Source organism: Sarcophilus harrisii, chromosome 5 (genome assembly GCF_902635505.1).
Source record: "Sarcophilus harrisii chromosome 5, mSarHar1.11, whole genome shotgun sequence".
Classification (NCBI taxonomy): domain Eukaryota; kingdom Metazoa; phylum Chordata; class Mammalia; order Dasyuromorphia; family Dasyuridae; genus Sarcophilus; species Sarcophilus harrisii.
In genome coordinates, this window is record NC_045430.1 from 264699947 (window position 1) to 264719052 (window position 19106).

The window sequence follows — 19106 nt, forward strand, 5'->3', positions numbered from 1 at the left end:
GCATAGCTAGATAAGTTTGTGTTAAAAGGATCTAGACATTTTCATGGACAATCTGCTCATTGTCAGTGAGTTAGTCATGGCATATGTAATCAAAAATTTAATTCAATAATAAAATGCCATTAAGAAAGACACAGAGGCCAGACCTTGCAGTAGCTCTCCTGTCCTCTGACCAACGGGATTCTCCCATTTAAGGATGAACTCAGTTGGAGAGTGTCCAGAGAAGGGTAGTTTTAGTGGAAGGAAAGTTATATCATGTGGATTAACTGAAAGAAATGATGTTGAACCTGAAGAAGGGAGCATATATGATGCTTCCTCAAATATTTGAAGATCTATTATTTGGGAAAGGAATGAAAGGTATTCTACTTTGGCCTAATGGGTTAAATGAGGAGTTTCTGGACTTAACAATCCATGGATCTCATCTGTTGCCCTACTCAGGGGTCTGTGGATAGTTATTAAGGAGATCATGACCATGAATATGAAAATAATTATGTCTTTATTTTCACAAACTATTTCAAATAGTCCCTAGGCCTCATCAGATTATCCAAGGAGACTACGACACAAAAAAGAGTAAGAACCTCTAACAGAGATAACTAAAAAGGAAGTGGCTGCTTTAGGAGGTCCTCATTGCTAACTGTATTCAAACAAAGCCCAAATGACTTCTTGTTCATAGAGAAGAGGGGACTACAGTCTCTTCCAACTCTGAGATTCTCATAATTCTTCTAAAAAAATGATGTGTTCATAGAAACTGACTCATTTGTAAATTGATCATCACTTTAGGAATTGTGAGATAGTGAAAAGAACTTTAAATTTGGAATCAGAGAATCTGAATTCAAATCCTCCAATGCTTAATCTTGGTGTGATTTTAGGTAATCTCCTTGTGTCTTCATTACCTCATCTATAAAATGAAGTTAGAAGTGGAAGTGGGAGAAGATAAGAATGAGCATGGCTGCTCTGGGAACTTCCTCAAAATAGAACTTTTTTAGGCACTAGCTCATCAGTAAAGGAATCAGTAAAGTTGGAGGCATTTTTCAGAGTGAGAAGGCTACTTCTAAGTAAAGCATAGCATATTTAGTGATTTTAAGAGATTAATGCAGCTTTTAAAGGCAAGTTTAACAACTAGGTTAGGCAAAGGAAGAATTGGGTTTTTAAATAAACAGTCTCGAAATTACCAAAATTATCATTTTCAAGTTCTAAGCATGCTTAGTCCCCTATTTGAGATATTTTGGGGTCTAAAGTTTAGCCATTGTAAAACAGGCCTGACTCATGAAAGTACTCTCTTAATCCAGCTTTGATATGGGATGAACTGAAGCACTCATAGGTCATTGAGCAGTTTAAAGAAGTTTACTTAGCTGTAGAATAGAAAGGATATTCACCAACAGTGCAATATTACTTGTTTCCAGTAAATGGGGTTTTCCTAGCTTTCATATGGGAGCATGCATGGCCCATAGGACAAGATGTGGTGATTCAACCAGTCTTGGGACATTTATACAAAAATCTTTGCGAGAGCTGTGTATGTGATGCAAGAATATCTTCAATAAATGTTTTTGCAGGAGACAAATTGACTTTTACAAACAAATTTAATATTGGGCCACACTTTTATTGTTTCATAATTAACTAAAAGATGTAGAGAATATAAGATCTCATTGTGCTTATTGTTTGGGAATCATAAAAAAGTACTTGCTTTGGAAGAACAAAACCCTGTCATTTTTGCAAAAGGACCTTCCATATATCAAAATCATTCAAGATTCCTTGGAAGATACAAATTAGAAATAACATTGTTAATGATTCTGATAGTAACTTCTGGAGATCCAGTCCAGAGTCCAAGTGGAAGATTGATGCACAATTGACAGTGGTCACCAAGTGTTCCTGTTTGAGCATTGACTTAAAACTTTGTAGAGCTTCCTAGATTGTAAAGGGCCGAAACTCTTGAGTTGATGCACTGAAACCAAGCCCTTAAGGCTAATTACCAATTGGATAATACTTTATAAGCATATGCTTGGAAAATGTCCCTTCTCACTATCCTGTGCTGGCTTGATAATTGGTGTATACAGAGAATTGTAGGAGGGACTAGGGGGTGGAGTAAGACTAGCCAGAGTCACTTTTGGGGAGGAGACAAGAGGAGAGGTCGTGGAGATGCTGTGTCCATCCAATTCACTTCTACCCCTAAAGACCAAGAATAAAGACCAGGGACTTTTGCTTATCCTAACTCTGGCTGATTCTAAGGTATCCAGGGTACTAACTCGGTCTTCACACTGGAAGAACTCTGCAATCACTTATATGAGAAAGATGAAGTGGATGAAGAATGTTAGTTGCCCAGATCTCACCTTGCATTAGATGGATATGCTATAGAACTGATTCCTCAGTATGGATACCTAGCATAGGTAGTATAAAGAAAAAACAAATTGAACCCAGAATTGAACATGGGGTGTAAAGGGTGACTAGACTGGCTTTGGGAAATTATAGTGCTCTTTCCTGATCCCAAGTATCCCACTAAAGCAAAGGCCCATCTTTTTAGTTCTGACAGTCTGCAAATACTGTATTTTGTCAATGAGACATGGAGCAACCCTCTGTTTGGAGAATTATAAATGCTTCTTACACAGAGGGCAATAAAGAAATGATGTATGTAAGTGGCCTTTATTTCAGAAAGAATTCAGAAGAGCACAAGTAAAGAATCTTATCAAGGAATTCTATGATAAGAAGAAAGACTGGACAGGTAACATGGAAAAGATGAAGGATGACAGGCAAATGGCCAGAGCACTCCACTGGTAGACACATATACTCAGGAAGAAGTGGGAAAGACTGCTAAAACTGGTAGACCTTGATGGCAATGACTTGCAAAAATGTGCAAAAGAATTGTACAGGATGGCAGGTGTGATTGGGTTTAAATATTTTTTGTTAGAAAGAACTATGAAAACAATGAGATCAGAGATCTGTGAGAAGATTTTAATATAAGCAAAGCATAAATTTTTGATACACAAAAGTGCTGATCTAAATTGCAAATCATTTTAAAATTCTTTTTTCTGAGTTAGCCTCTAAAGATAAAAAAAATAACCAATCACAAGCATTAAGTGCTTACTATGTTCTAGCATTGTGTTAGGCTCTAGGGTATAAAGACAAAAATGAAACAATCCTTTCCCCTGACAAAATTACATTCTTTTGGGGGAAAACAACTAATACATGTATAAGTATATACAAAGTAAGTATAAAGTATTGTGAAGGTAAGATATTAGCATTCCCAAAGATGGCAGGCTAAGGCTTGAGCATCTCTTCTGAGATGAGTGAGGAAGGAATGTACTCCAGGCTTGGGGCACAGCCAGTACAAAGGTTGGAGGTGGGAGACAGAATGTTCTATGTGGGGAACAGCAACAAAGACAGTCTGAGGAGTGTGTGAAGGGCAGTGATACTTGATGAGGCTGGGAAGGTCATTAGGGATTAGTTTGTGAAGGCCTTTCAATGCCAAATAGAGGAGTTTGCATCTGATACATTTGGGATTTTGAGGAGCAGAGTAACACAATAAGACGTGTTCTTTAGGAAAATCATTATAGCAGCTCTGTCAGTAATGGACTGGAGAAGGGAGAATTGAAGATGATGAGAGAAAGGGATGATGGGAGTGCAGAAAAAGAGACAAAGAAACAGTGACAGACAGAAAGGGGGGGCCAAAGAGAGGGTTGAGAGAAAAGAGAGAGAAAATAGAAAGTAGGAGCCAGGACAAGCCCTCAGCATTTGATGATCACATCTCACAACTGTTTTTTCCCCTAAAGATCTGCTTCTCCAGGCCACGTCAAGACGGTGATTTGTCTTTAACCTCAGCCACAGTAGGTGACAAGAAGTTTGTTCTTTTCTAGTGATGGCTTTAAAGTTATTCACACTAATGTCATCAAGAAATCTTCAAGGTCATTCATGACATTTTTTGCCAAGATAATATCAAGGTGAAAAATTTTCATGATAAAAAACCTCACATTTCTAATATACCCTATTAAAAGATTAAGTTGGGACAAAGGCAGCTCTCACATTATTGGCTTTCATTGCTAACATCTGAGAAGCTCAGTATGTGTCTTTGGGTGTGTGTGGCAGGGTGGGGGACGGGTTTGTGATGTGATCCCTGATGACCAAGGGCTTCCTCCCGACTCTCTCTCAGCTTGGTTTTGAGACTTGCACACTTCTTCATCCCTAAAACACTAACAACAGCAACAGTTCATATCAACGTAGCTTTTCATTGTGCTTCACGAACTGTGAAGCACATTATATAGACGTGAATAGTTGCTGTTATTTCTCCTCACCCTTCTGTACCATGTTTTTATCCTTATTTCCCAAAACTGACACTAAAATTCTGAAAGTTTACATGGTTTCCTCAATCAAAGCTGTGTCTTCCCAATTCACACCCAGGATTTACTCTCCCAGTCAACAGTATTTCATTGGATTTTTTTCTTTTTCAGACAACTGCCAGTGCATAGTTTAAATCTAGAGAGGTTTTCTATGGAGCTTGTAAACTGTGTGTGCTGTTATTCTCTTCAGGTATCTCTGCACAACTCAGAAACTTCAGAAGAAATTCTATGTGAAAACCAGTATGAAGAGGATTGTCTTATAATTGATGGAGTATCCCTCAAAACAGGAGAATGTATTGAGAATATAACTGATAAGTTTAAAGAAATAGATGCTTTGATGTCTGAATTTTAGACTAGCATGTAAGTGACTAAAAATGATCTATTCTTGTGGCTTCCTATTTTCAGATCACAAATGTATTTAAAATAAAAGGTCCAAGAAGCAAAAGCAACACAGAAATGATGCATTTATTCATTTAAAATTTATTACTTGACTATAGAAATTAAATGATGTCCATGTAAAGGCTTAAGACAAAAGGAAATAAAAAAATTAACAGTTAACTCTTTGTTTTGATCTGAATTCATGTATTTAAATATTCACTATAAAACTGATTAAAACAGCCAATATTACAATTACAAATGGGAATAATGGGTTAACAGAGTACATTAAAATTCCCTAAGTGCTTTCCAGACATTAGCTTACTTGGGTCCCTCAAAAATCCTGTGAAGCAGGTACTGAAGTTATTATTCTCTCCATTTTACAGATGATAAAATTGAAGCTCAGATAGAATAAATGATTTGTCCATGGTCTCATGGGCATCAGAAGCAGCATTAAACCTCATGTCTTTATTACTATGAGCTCCATACTATATCCACGACACCATCAATGTTGATATGTCATTCAAATACACACTATCAAGAACTGGGAAGTAATTCACTTTTGTTATTTTAATTATTTACTTAAACTTTGTGAGAAATCTCTGGTATTGGTATAACGTGTCTGTAACTTAGTAGAAAACTACCAGATTCTGGCTTGAGATGCATAAAGATTTGGTTTGATGGCTCTCAGACTCAGAATTTGAACTCAGATTTTTCTAACCCTAAGCATTATACTCTCTACCAAGTCACTACTGCTTCACTATTGATTTGTCATGTATATTTCTGTTTGAAACAGCAGTTGCTAAAATCTTTGAATAAAAAAAACACAACAAAATAAATGTAGTCATAGATTTTAGAAGGATTTAGAGGCCCAATGTCCTCGATTTTGTTTTTAATTTTTTATCATGATCTTAACAAACAACCCTAACATTTCTCTATGCAAAGATGTAAAAAAGAGGAGTGAATAGAAAGTTATTATTCTCTGTTATGTACAGCTTGTTTTTTTTCTTAAAGTATATACTTTAAGACAGTATTACAAACACTGCTGGACTTATCTGTGTTCCCTTCTGAATTTCTTTTTGTTTCCTTCTCTGTATTTTAATAATGTTTCATTTCTATGCTTTCTTTTTTATCATCACTGCCTCCCTGCCTTTTTCCATAATCTCTTCCCTTTGTAAATAAAAGTCCTCCTTTGTAACAATTATGTGTATTTCAGCAAAACAAAATCATCCAATGATTAAATGTTTGTCTCCTGTATCTGTAGTCATTGTTTAAACTGTTTTCATCATTTAGATCACTTGACTCATCAGCTGATGAATCGGTTCATTTAAATCTTCTGAAATTACCTTCTATTTGTCCTTTTTATCATTTGTTCAAAACCCAATAATATATTGCATTTATATGACACAATTTGTACAATCATTCCCATGTATACCCTCAGGGTTTCTAGTTCTTTACTGTTCCCAAAGGATCTTTCTCTGTGTTCAATCTTTGTGATTCACACACATATTCATGTGTGTATATATCTATACCTGCATGAAAATAGATTTTAACACACATGTTTGAATGTATGTGATTATGTATACACAAACATATAAAGATCTATGTGGGTGTATATCTTTATGATTATGTATACATAAACACATAAAGATGTATGTGCGTGTATATCTTTACCTATGTTTTAAGAATGAACCCAAGTTCTCTTAAAAATTGTTGGGTACTTTTTAAGTTCATAGCAAAAAAACAAGCAAAAAAACAAACAAAAAACCCCCATTGGATAAATGGCTCTTCCTCTTGGTAGAGAAGGGCAGTGGTGAGGTTCCTAACAGTAGATCAAGGATTAGGTTCCCATCTCTGAGCTAGAAAGAAAACAGCTCTTCTGTCAGAGTACTTTTGTGCCTTGGCTAAAACTACACAGCTTTCTGGGACCTATCACACATACTGAGAGCTGGAAGTCACAGTCAGAAAGTCTTATCCCTTGTTGTTCTTGCTCCTCCCTCAGAGTCTGTGGAAGGGAGCTTGATGAACTATCTTTACAAAAGATTTCTGTTCTTGTCGCTCCCACACTCCTGGTTCCCTCTCCTCTTGATGTTTTTCCTTCAAATTGTCTCCAAGCACGTGATATTTCCTTGCCTTGAAAGATGAGAAAAAACTTCAAATTTTGACAGTTTATCTAGGCCATGACTCTCCTTGTATGGGATCTCCTAGTTCTGGCCTAGAGATACAGACTGCCTTTTGGGTAAAGTTGCAAGTGTTTTCCCAGAAGAGTCAGATTCATTCTTAGGTCTAGCAACAGAGCATTAATGTCCCTAGTCTCCTACAGAATTTTGTCCTTTTTGTAACTTTTCAAGTTTGCTGAGCATGAAGTTATCTTAATAACTTTGAAATTTGATTTGAAATACAAAAATATTACTGGAGAAAGCAGCAAGCTCTTACATTTATGCTGCTGAGGGGAATATGATTTGGGACTTTGCCCCAGCCCCAAGCCTGGTGCCTGGTAGAAGAAGGGATAGAGTTAAGTAGTTCTCAAATTAGCCCTTACTCTCTTTGTTCCCTAAGTAAAAAACAAACAGTAACAGCAACAATAAAAACTGGGTACCTAGACCTGGTAAGTGGACTGCCTCACAGCCTTGGGGTACAGTTCAGACCTCTAAAAAGAGAAACTAGCTGGCCTAAGAAACAGCATCACTGGGCAAAACCAAAGTAACTATCCTTTTGTTGGCTCTATCCTTTGGGAGAGTATAGAAAGCTTTACTGAAGGGGGATATTCACCCAGTGAAGGGCAGTTAGGGTGGATAAACACACAAAGGGCAGGATGCTAGATCTTGGAGTTAGGTGCCCGATGTGGGCAAGGCAGCTAGAAAGCTCTTATTTGGGTCAGATAGGACTAGGCATTAGGAGGGATGAGGGGAACTTAGACCTAGGGTGTGAATCGAGATTTAGGACTATTTTGGACACATGGTAAGGGAGGGACACAAGGAGAATTTGATATCCAATTTTCCCACTGGAGGGAAAGGTCCCACTTAGACTTTACTGCTGCTTTTATTCTGATGCGGTGGCTCAGATAATTTCCAAACTTGTTGGATTCTTTTATTTAATGGTAGGGGAGCTATTATATTCTACTTAAAAAGTAGAATTTCAGAACTATTTTATTTCACCTCTCTGTATTACTAGCATGAAGACTGTGTGTGCAGCTGGGACTTGTACTCAGAGAGGAGAACTGAACCAGAATTATATTTTTCTACCCCCTTAAATATGTTAGAAAAGGGAAAATACTTTTCAGGCTTAAGATGTAGCTCCAGATCACTATTTTCTAAAGGGGAAAAAGAGACCACAAGCTTTATATCCAAGGTTTACTTATTACCCCCACCTATTTCCCACCAGATGCCTGTTCCACAATGATCAAGAATAGCAAATAAGCCCATTTATCAAAGTCAATAGCAAAACAAGTCAGAAAAAGTATACATATGAGAATATATAGCAGATAATATAGGGTGAATGGATTCTCTCCTGGGAACAATATAACTCAGCTCAACCAAAAAAAAAAAAAAAAAAAAAAAGAATCCCAGATCTTACCCAAGGGGAAATTCTCTAAAGTCTCTAGTGTAGCAAGCTGGGAATAGGGACATGATCAAAGTACTATATGTTAACTCTTTCCCAGAAGCTTTCCTCCTTTAGAGGCTTGGAGAGACTGGTTATCTCTTGGCAGAAAACCCAGGATATTGCTTTTCTCCCACTCTTACAACTTTACCTGTCCCTCACATAGGCACAGGGTACCTAATTAAGTCTCCACCAGTGCGGAAAGAGTCCTGTAGCTCTTTGACCCTTTGAGACAAAAATTACTCTACTGATTACTGCATTTTTTTATATCGTTGCTTGATAGCTTGCATTTCTTCTTTTGATAAGTCCCTCTTTCTAACCTTTGACCATTACATTGGAGAATGATTCTTGTTTGTGTGTTTTAAAATAAATATCCTATATAATAATAACAGTTCTCCCTTTCTAATTTGTTTTTGATAGGATATTTTATAGTTAGGTAATTTTTCCATTTGGAGAGGATTATAGTATATGATATGATATGCTGATCTATACCTAATTTCTTACACACTGTTATCCAGTTTTTCTACTCTTTTGTTGAATTGGATCCTTAACCTCAATAATTGGCATCTTGGATTCATCTAATCTATGCTATGTATTTTATTGCTGCTGGATTTTTTGTACCTATGTTGCTGTATTAAGTTTTTCTTTTTTGTTTATTTTCATTTTTCCTTAAAACAATATTAAATTATTTTAGTAATTACTGCTTTGTAGTCTAGTCTGAGAAGTGATACTACTTGGTTCCTTTGCTTTCTGCTTCCCCTCCCATTATTTCACTTGAGCTCCTTAACTTTTTGTCTCCTTAAATCACTATTCTTATTATTTTGTCTAGGATGTTTTGGTAGTTATATTGATCTGGCACTGAGCCCATAAATTAATTTAGATAGTATTTTCATTTTTGCTATATTATATTACTTACTATATTAGGAAGGTCCAGCCATGAGTAATTAACATCCTTCCAATTAAAGTATCCCTCCATTTCTATAAAGAATAGCTTGTAGTCATATTCATTTAATTCCTACATGTCTTGATAAAGGGTTACTCAGACTATTTATTGACTGTGTAATTATTTGGGATGCAGTTTCTTTTTCAATATGCTTCTCTTGGATTTTTAAAGGCTTATGATTTTTGGAGGACATGGATTTATTTTTATATTCTTCTATTTTACTGAAGTAGGAGGATACTAGTAAGAGTTTGTTTTATATCCCGCACTTTACTGTAGTTATTTTTTCAATTAATTTTAGTTGAATTTCTAAGTTTCACTAATGAAACTATCACATACTCTATAAAAATCTATAATTTTGTTATTTTACTTGCCTGTACTTACTCCCTTTTTATTATTTTTTTTACTTTCTTGTTGTATGCTAGCATGTTTTTAGGGCCATTTCAAACAATAGTGGGCTGAGTGTACCTTTCTTTGTCATATTACTGGAAAGACTTCTAGCATTTCTTCCTTATAGATTATACTAATTATATTATATTAAAGAAAGGTCCATTTATTCATCTCTTCAAACTGTTTTATCATAACTGCTTTATTTTTATCAGAAACTTTCAGCTTCTCTAGACAGTCAAATAATTTTAATGTTTTGGTTATTAACATAAGCTGTGTATGTAACTTTCTTAATATTAAAGACATCCTGCTTTCTTGGTATGAATTAAGTCTGGTCATAAATAATATTTTTGACAAGTTACAGAATCTTTGGTAATATTTTATTTAATATTTTTATATTAATTTTTGTTTCAGATATTAGTTTATTATTTTATCTGCTTTATCTGTTTAATTATAAAGCTTAAAAATAAGGCATTCAACTCACTGGAGTTTAGTAGGACACCTTTCCATTTTTATATACTGTTAAAATTAGGTGTTCTTTTGAAAGCTTGATAGAATTAACTTATAAATCTCCCTGGTTCTGTAGGTTTTTACCCTCTTTGGGAACTCATTTCTGGCAAATTTATGGCTAAATTTACAGAGATTGGATAATTTAAATTCCCTATGTTCTATTCTGCTAATCAGGACATTATATATTTTTGAATTAATCCAGTTCATTGAAGTTATCAATTTTGTTGGCATATAATTGGGCAAAATAGTTTCTAATAATTTCCATTATTTATGCTTCATCCATCGTGAATTCTTTTTCCTTTTGGATTTTGACTCTGGTTTTCTCCTCTTTTAAAAAATCAAATTTGGCAACAGTTTGTCTAATTATTTTTTCCCCCCAAAGAATTGATGCTTAGTTTTATTTATTCACTTCCCCCCCTCCAGTTTTATTAGTCAACATTTGTCAGGCTTCCAACTATTAAAACTATTATTCAAGTAACTAGTAATATAAAGGACCCACTATATGCTTGCATCTTTGCTAAGCCCTAGGGATACTAAGAAATTCAAAATAAACAATGAACAAGCAATCCCTACTCTCAAGTTGCTTCCAATTTGGTGAGACAACAGGCAAACAACTATCTACAAATATGGTGTATACAAGGTGAATTGGGAATAGTCTCAGTATTTAAGATTAAGGAAGACTGGGAAAGACTTCTTTTAGAAAGGGGGAGTCAAACCAGGAGGCAGAGATAAAGGAAGGAGTAAAGTAAAGTATGGGAGACAATTTAAAAAGGAGTAAAGTAAAAGCGTGGGAGACAATTTAACAAAATGAACTGGAAGTTTGGAGATAATGTTTGGTACAAGAAAAAGTTTGGAGTCGATGCTACTGAATCACAAAGTATGCAGGACAGACATAAGGCATAAGAAAAGTGAAAGAGCCACAGTATGAAGGGGTTTGAAAGCTGATGACCCTGTCAGTGTGTTCTTGGTCTATTCCCACTCCCCTGTCACAGACCTCTTCGTCTGACTTCCCAATTGTCTTGGACTGAAAGATGTCTCACCTGACTTTTTGTTGGTTGTAATGTTTCAGAATTTGATTTGAGGAAGTAATTTAAAGTTGTTTGGAGGAGGATGTTGAGCTTCCTCACCTTAGTTTAACCCCATTTGTTACTTGATTTATACAGTTTTCATTTTTGAGCACAAATCTTGTAAATCTTCCATTAACTTTCTTCACTTGACTGTTGAATGAACAGTTCAATAAGATTTATTAAGTCCTTACTTTTATATCCTTTCTTAACACCAAAAAATTTAAACAAAACCAGTTCCAAAAGGATGGTTTTCCTTTTTTTTTACTTCCTTCATAATTCTTAAAGTCATAATGATGTTATGAAAGTACATTTATCTTTTTTCCTGATTAAGATATAAGCATTTCCTCATGATTTAACCTCTTCTAATTGTCCAAATATATTTACCTTTCTTGTTTTCTCTTATGTCTTGTATTTGTGTTTCAGAGTCTACCCAGCTCTGGTTGTTTTATCAGTAAGGCTTGAAATATTTAAGAGCAAAAAAGTCTTAAGAGATAACCATGGCTAGTAGGCATAATCTGGGTGAAATTTATTCCTACAAATGAATTTTATTATTTCTTAAACTTATAGCTGTAGAGTTTATATTTCATTTATATTTTATAACATTGTATTTAAAATTATAGTTTTATAAAGTATTACCTCAGTAATGTGATTGGTTTAGCACTGTCTTCACATTAATTTGGATAGTATTATTATACTCACTATACTGAGGAGGCCTAATAATAAGCAGTAGGTACCTATCTTTTCCAATCATGTATGTCTAAAGATTTGTAAAAGCCTTAATAAACTTTTCTGTATCAAGGACAAGGGAACTACCATGTTTAGACTTTATTAATTTAGAAAATTAATTAGAAAATTAATAACTACCATAATAACCTCAATAACTACTGACCTAGATGTCTACTTTTTCATCATTGAAAGATTATTGAGAATCATCTTTACAATAATTGAGGGTATTCTTGCTGAGGGTATTAGTAGGAAATAAGAAGGCTTGTGTTCAACAATGGACAACATGGTTACCTTTTACAATTCACTTTAAGATGTAGTAAATATAAGCTCCCTTAGGCTTATTGCTGATTAAGGAAAAACATTTGATTTGTTAGAAAAAAAATCAGACTTACAGAGCAGAGGGAACTTAACATCTTAATTATTAATTCTATGATACACATTTCTTATAGTTCTCATATCCATTACACTGCTTAGCACCTATTTGTTGTTGGCCCTAACAAGGAGCAACAAATAGTAGCTGATTAAATACCTTATAATTAGGTATTACTTTAAATGCCTTACTGTGCTAAGTGGTACAATGGATAAAATGCTGGAATCAAGAACACCTGCATTCAAATTCCATATCAGACACTTAACTAGTTGTACCCTTAGCAAATCACTTAAGTTCACTTTGCCTCAGTTTGTAAAATGGGATTAACCCTAGTACCTTCTCCCCAAGGTTGTTGTGAAGCTCAAATGAGATAATAATCTCTAAAGCACTTTTCAAACCTTAAATATATACTATAAATGGTCTCTATTATTATAATAGATTTGTTGTTTTATACATTGTTCTTGTACTAAGTACAAATAATTGGAGATTGAGTTCTCTGATAAATTGGATTGACTATTTTAAAAAAATAATTGTTAAAATTTTTGTTTTAAATTATGGACATTTCTTTCTGTTTATCTTTTTTTCTTTCTATTTCCACTAGATTATGTTTCTACTTCTCTTCAATAATTCTTGTGACTTTTACTAGTTTGTCTATCTGTAGACATTTGAATTTCAAATGAGAATGACTATATATATATGTATAAATATACACACATGTATATGTATACACACACACATACACACACACACACACACACATATATATATAAAACCTGTTTTGTGACTAATAAGCAAAAATGGATTAAGGCTCACAGTAAAAAATGAGCATTTGGGAAATTTACTAATTAAGCACCTGCCAGTGCTTGATTCGGTGTCTGTCTTCTTTTGTGTCGTTCTGTGGCATGTGAGTTTTGTTCATGATTGTCTGGGCCCATCCCAATAGGGTATCCTGCTTCAGAGCCCCTGCACAATATGCATCATAATGGAAGGAGTAAGAAATGAGGACTACTATGGTTAGAATCAATGTAGAGATGATCATCTGACACCTGTGAGCTGAAGTTCATCCAGATTTCCTTTCTCTGGAGAAAGTTAACTGGAGGCAGAGATTGACAGCTAAGATGCTGGCCCCATTGGACAGTAGTGTGATTTTTTTTTAAATGGAGGCTACAGTAAAAAAAAAAAAAACCAAAAACTTAGGGCTTTAATACATACTGTCCACCCAAGGACAAGCAAATTCATTTCTCTGAGATTCTGCTTCCTTATCTGTAAAATGTAACTATGCAACTTAAACTTGGGAGCATTTTCATTGTTATTGTTGCTATTTACTGATTTCTGGCATTTCACCAATCCAATTTAACAAACATTTTTCTCAGAACTGCACATTACAAGGTATTATGGGAAGCACTGGGGATAAAGAGATGCCCATTCCACTGGGAGGGTATAACATGTAAATGAATAGGTGACGTGATAATTCAGTGCACGGGAAAGCACTGAACAAGAGAGATCAGGGTAGACTGCCCAAAGGAGCTGAAAACGGAGTGGAATCTAAAAGGAAGCTGCTGATTTTAAGGGACAGAGGTAAGAAACAATTGTGTTCTAAGCCTAAGGACAGCCTTCACAAAGGGATAAGTAGGTGAAATGTCAAATTCAGAGAATATCAAGAAAGCCAGTATGACTAAAGAACAGGATTGTGAAGCAAGTTCATATGAAATCATTTTGGAAAGGTAGATTGTGGCCAGATTGCAAGGCTTTTAAATGCCAATCTGAGGAATTTGTACTTTATCCTGGAGACAAAAAGAAGGCTTCCTCCTCCAGTTCTTAAGTGGGAGTGACCCAATTTACACTTTAAAATTATGTTGGCAAGTGGCTTAATTGGAGAGGGGAGAGACTAGAAACAGGAACTCCAATCAGGGTGATTTTGCAATAGTTTTAGGGTTGGGAAAATGGTGCCGAGAGCCTAAACCATAGTAATAACTATAAATGTAAAGAAAGTGAGATCCATTTTAAAGATGTGGTGTTGAAATTAATGGGACATGCTATTTGGATGTCGAGGAGAAGGTGACAGGAGGAAGAAAAACGTTCAGGACAGTTCTGAGGTTAGATCACAGGAAGAATGTGGTATCCTCATCAGAAAAAGTAAAGTTTGGTGAATAGTGTTTTTGGAGGAGAAATACACACAATTGAAGGGAGTCGTTGGAGAGAAAATAGCTTTAGTTGCTGTTTCTTTACTCACAATGTTGGAACAATTGTGAAAAAAACTTTCCTTTCAAACTAAAACTTCCCTAAATTTGATCTCCTCCATAAAACATGTTCTTCTTAGGACATGGTGATTTTGAGTTACTGAGAGGGCATCAAGGTGAAGATTTCCAATAGGCAGTTGGTGATATGCTATTAGAACTCAAGAGAGAGATGAAAGCTGAATATTTAGATTCCAGAATCATCTACATAGACATGATAATTAAACCCAGGGAACTGAGCCTATTGAGATAGTCAATGATGAGATCCTTACCAGAGCTTTGGGAGATGCCCCTAATTAAGGGCACAATATAGATAATACAGTAAAGGAAACTGAGAAGAAATGGTCAAAGAGGCAGGAAATTAGAAGAAAAGAGTGAAAATTCAGGGACCTTTTATTGACAAGTCTTGACTGATTTGTCAAGATTCCCTTTTCCTGCCCTCTCCAAATATACCCATAGTCCAATCCTTTCACACAGAGATCACCTCACACTGGTAATACTGCTGAGAAGGGCCAGATAAGACCTGGTTTCTCCATGTGTACTGAGAGAAAGAGATAGAAATATTGAAGAAATTTATATGTGGGGGAGTAGAAATCACATATATCATGTAAGAAAGGAAACAAACAAATAAATAAAAAAACAGGATTTATTAGGAGAGGAGGAAGAGTAAGATGTGGACCAGCTCTATAAAGTGATGAATGGCAGAAAGAAAGGCAATGACCTTATCTATTTCTTTCCTTTAAAAAAGAATGAAAGACAAATATTTTTAACTAGCTAAAAGAAAATGCATTTAATGAATAGTTTATCTGTGAAATAGAACCTAGAACCACACTGTTATTGAGGGAAATTAATTTGAAATATATGGATATTATGCATGTGTATAAATCGGAATATCATTTGTACTTGCACTGATGATTTTTTTTTACTGTAGGGTATAGGTCATAGGGTCCCACACCGCCAAAGAAATGTTTATGCTAACATGATTATACTGTTAGAGGTGTGAAAATTTTACTTAAAAATTATGTTGCAGACAAAACATTGCTCTAAATTATCTTTTCAAATATAGAAAAACTTGAATGTGATAAATATCTACCCAAAGGATTTTGTTTTGACATGGTTCCTGTAATTGAATTAGGGAGTGCTATTGATTTCCAGCTCTACTACCAGTTCTTTTAGCTGAATTGGCAGAATCCCAAAGACAACCTTGCAAGCACTAAGTAGATGAAAAAGATAGGTCTCCCTTTCTGAGTCTTGGATAGGGATTGATTAAACAGGCAAAGGATTGTTTTGAAGGAAAGGAAAGAAGGAAGGCAAGAGGGGAGGAAGAGAGAAAGGAGAAAGGGAAGGAAAAAAGAAGGAAGAGAGAAAAGAAAGGAAGGTAGGCAGGTAGGAAGGAAGGGAAAAAAGGAGGGCATAAAGAGAAAGAAAATATTTTTGCTGATTATTAGGATGATAGCTACTCTATTGAGTACTTTAAGCAGTAGGGATTTGTAATCCTCAATTTGTTGTTTAAATTCATGAGCAGTATTTCAAGTTTTAAATTCAATTCAACAAATATTTATTAAGTGCTTGTTATTTGCCAAATTCTCTGCTTTTTTCTGGGAATGCAGATATAAATATGGAAGATCTGGCCCTTAAGGAACTTGCTTTCTAGCACACACACACACACACACACACACACACACACACTATATAAATATATATATATATACACACACACACACACACATACACAAAACATAATGCAAAATAATTTGAAGAGAAAGAAGAAAGAAAAAGAGAGCATGAACATCTGCAAAGATCAAGAAAGGCCTTATGTAGGAGGAGACCAAATTTAGGGATGCTTTAGTTTGAGAGGAAACTTTCTTACTATTGTTCCAATATTGTGAATAAAGAAACAGCAACTAAAGGTATTTTCTCTCTAAGGACTCCCTTCAGTTAAAAAAATGGCATGTATTTCAAGGGAAATTTAATCTGTTTCTGATTTATTTATATATCTCAGAATGTTGTTTTGTAAGAACTATTTCAAGAGTGGCAAGTCTTAGGGACCTTTTCATAAAGATTTTAAGAGATTTTTCTTTGAACTTGGAAGTTGCGTTTTGTTGGCACTAAATGAAGTTGGAGTACAGGATCAAAATGGCAATTTGAAGTCCACAGAGTTCAAGGGAATCAAAAGGAGGTCAAACCCATTCTTCAGTCCAGAAATAAGAAGATAAATAGAAATGTTCATTATGTGCAATATTTTTGAACCAAATAACCTCTCAGTTTCCCCCAATCTAGATAATATTTTCTATTGAAATTCTCAAATGCTCCAAATTGAAAAACTGTCTAAAAATTAGTGAGATGGCATGTTTTAGTGCCAAAGCTCTTTCTTAAAGGATGATTGGAGGGCAGCAGTAATAAACTATATTTTAGTAGTCTTATACTCTTATATATTCTTGTTCCCTTCTACTTGGTAGTTCCCTCTTAGGAAAGCTCATCTAGATAGTGACTTTTAAGACAGCACAGGGATCTGGATTTAGATCCTGACTCTGCTGTTCAGTGATTGATATTGGTCCAGTTACATTATCCCTGGGCCTGTTTCCTGAGTCTCATTAATGTTAAGTGACTTGCCGTAGACTCTTCCCATGAATTAGGTGGCAGAGTGTATTTTCTACTATGCCATTGATCTAGCAATATAACTACTAGGATTGTATACTACAAGAGATTTTTAGAATTAAAAGAATGTATATATACAAAAATATTTATAGCAGTTCTTTTCTGGTAAGAAAGATATGGAAATTGAGAAGATGCTCATCAGTTGGGCAATGGTTAAATAAATTGTAGTGTGTAATTATGATGAAAAACTACAATATTGTACTATAAGAAATGATGAGTAGGAGGCTCTCTAAGAAACTGGGAAGATTTACATGAGGTGACACAAAGTAAAATGTCCTGCACATGAAGCAACAGTAACATTGTAGGATGACCAGCTGTGAATTACTTACTTATTCTAAGCAATAAAATGATCCAAGATAACTCTGAAGGACTTAACGTTGAAAAATACTCTCCATCCCTAGAGAATAATGGTGTCTGAAAACAAATTGAAGCATACTTTAATAGGTGATACACATGTATATATAATTCCTTCCCTTTTCGGTGAGCACAGGGTGGGAAGGGAGAAAGAGAATTCAAAACCCAATTTTTAAAATGAGTAATTTTTTCTCACTTAATAGTATTTTTCCAATTACAGGTAACAATAATTTTTCAACATTTATTTTTGTAAAATTTTGAGTTCTAAGTTTTTCTCCCTCTCCTTTCCCCTCCCCAAAATAGTAAGCAATCTGATATAGGTAATATATGTACAATCATGTTGTTAAACTTGATTTCCATATTAGTTATGTTATAAAAGAAAAAGCAGGACAAAGGGGAAAAAACATAAGAAAGAAAAAAATAAAAATGTCATCCTTTGATCTTCATTCAATCTCTATAGTTTGTTCTCTGGATGTGGATGGTATTTTCTTCACAATCTCTTGGAATTCTCTGGGATTACTCTGTTGCTAAGAAGAGCCAAGTCTATCACAGTTGATCATCACACCATGTTGCTATTAGTGTCTACAATGTTCTTCTTGTTCTGCTTTACTCAGTATTAGTTCATACAAGTCTTTCAAGGTTGTTCTGAAATCTGCCTACACATCATTTCTTATATTGTATATGTGGCATACATTCATATAACACAACTTGTTCATTTCCCAATCGATGGGCAAACCCTCAATTTCCAATTCTTTGCCACCACAAAAAGAGCTGCTACAAATATTTTTGTACATGTGGGTACTTTTCCCTTTTTAATGATTTCTTTGGTATTCAGACCCAGTAATTGTGCTGTTGATTATCATTTGAAAGAAAACTATTTATTTCTATATTTCCTATTGTTTTTAATAGGAATGAGTGCTATGTTTTGTCAAAAGTTTTTTTTTTTCATCTATTGAGACAATTGCATAGTTTCTGTTAGTTTTGTTATTGAAATGGTCAATTATGCTGATAATCTTCCTAATATTGAACCAACTCTGCATTCCTGGTATTAAGTCCACTTGATCATAGTGTATTATCCTGGTGATAAATTTCTATAATCTCTTTGCTAATTTTTTAAAATTACATCAATATTTCTTAGGGAAATTGGTCTCTAATTTTCTTTCTCTGTTTTGGCCCTTCTTGGCTTAGATATCAGCATAATATTTGGATCATAAAAAGTATTTGGGAGGACTCCTTTTTCACCTATTTTTTGGAATAGTTATAGAGTATTAGAATTAATATTTCTTTAATTTTTTGTAGAATTCACTTGTAAATCCATCTGGCCCTGCAGATTTTTTTTCTTAGGGAGTTTGTTGATGGTTTCTTCAATTTCTTCTTCTAAAATGGGTCTATTTAAGTATTTTATTTCATCTTCTGTTAATCTGGGTGATTTATATTCTCATAAATATTCATCCATTTCAATTAGATCATCAGATTTATTAGCATACAGTTGGGCAAAATAGCTCCTAATATTTTTTTTTAATTTCTACTTTATTGGTACTGAATTCATCCTTTTCA

At 34.6% G+C, this 19106-nt stretch overlaps 2 protein-coding genes across 2 annotated transcripts in view; both read left to right on the forward strand.

The window, feature by feature from the left end:
• Positions 1 to 4858, forward strand: part of ZCWPW2 (zinc finger CW-type and PWWP domain containing 2) — a 140063-nt gene extending 135205 nt beyond the window's left edge. The window contains exons 11-12 of the mRNA XM_031940256.1: positions 3617 to 3815; positions 4516 to 4858. Of these exons, the coding sequence (XP_031796116.1) occupies positions 3617 to 3815; positions 4516 to 4677 (361 nt within the window). The 3' untranslated portion in view covers positions 4678 to 4858. The remainder of the gene's footprint in view (positions 1 to 3616; positions 3816 to 4515) is intronic.
• Positions 4859 to 13764: 8906 nt separating this feature from the next.
• RBMS3 (RNA binding motif single stranded interacting protein 3) overlaps positions 13765 to 19106 on the forward strand; it is a 1441154-nt gene continuing 1435812 nt past the window's right edge. The window contains exon 1 of the mRNA XM_031938176.1: positions 13765 to 13878. The gene's annotated coding sequence lies outside the window, so the exon portion shown is untranslated. The remainder of the gene's footprint in view (positions 13879 to 19106) is intronic.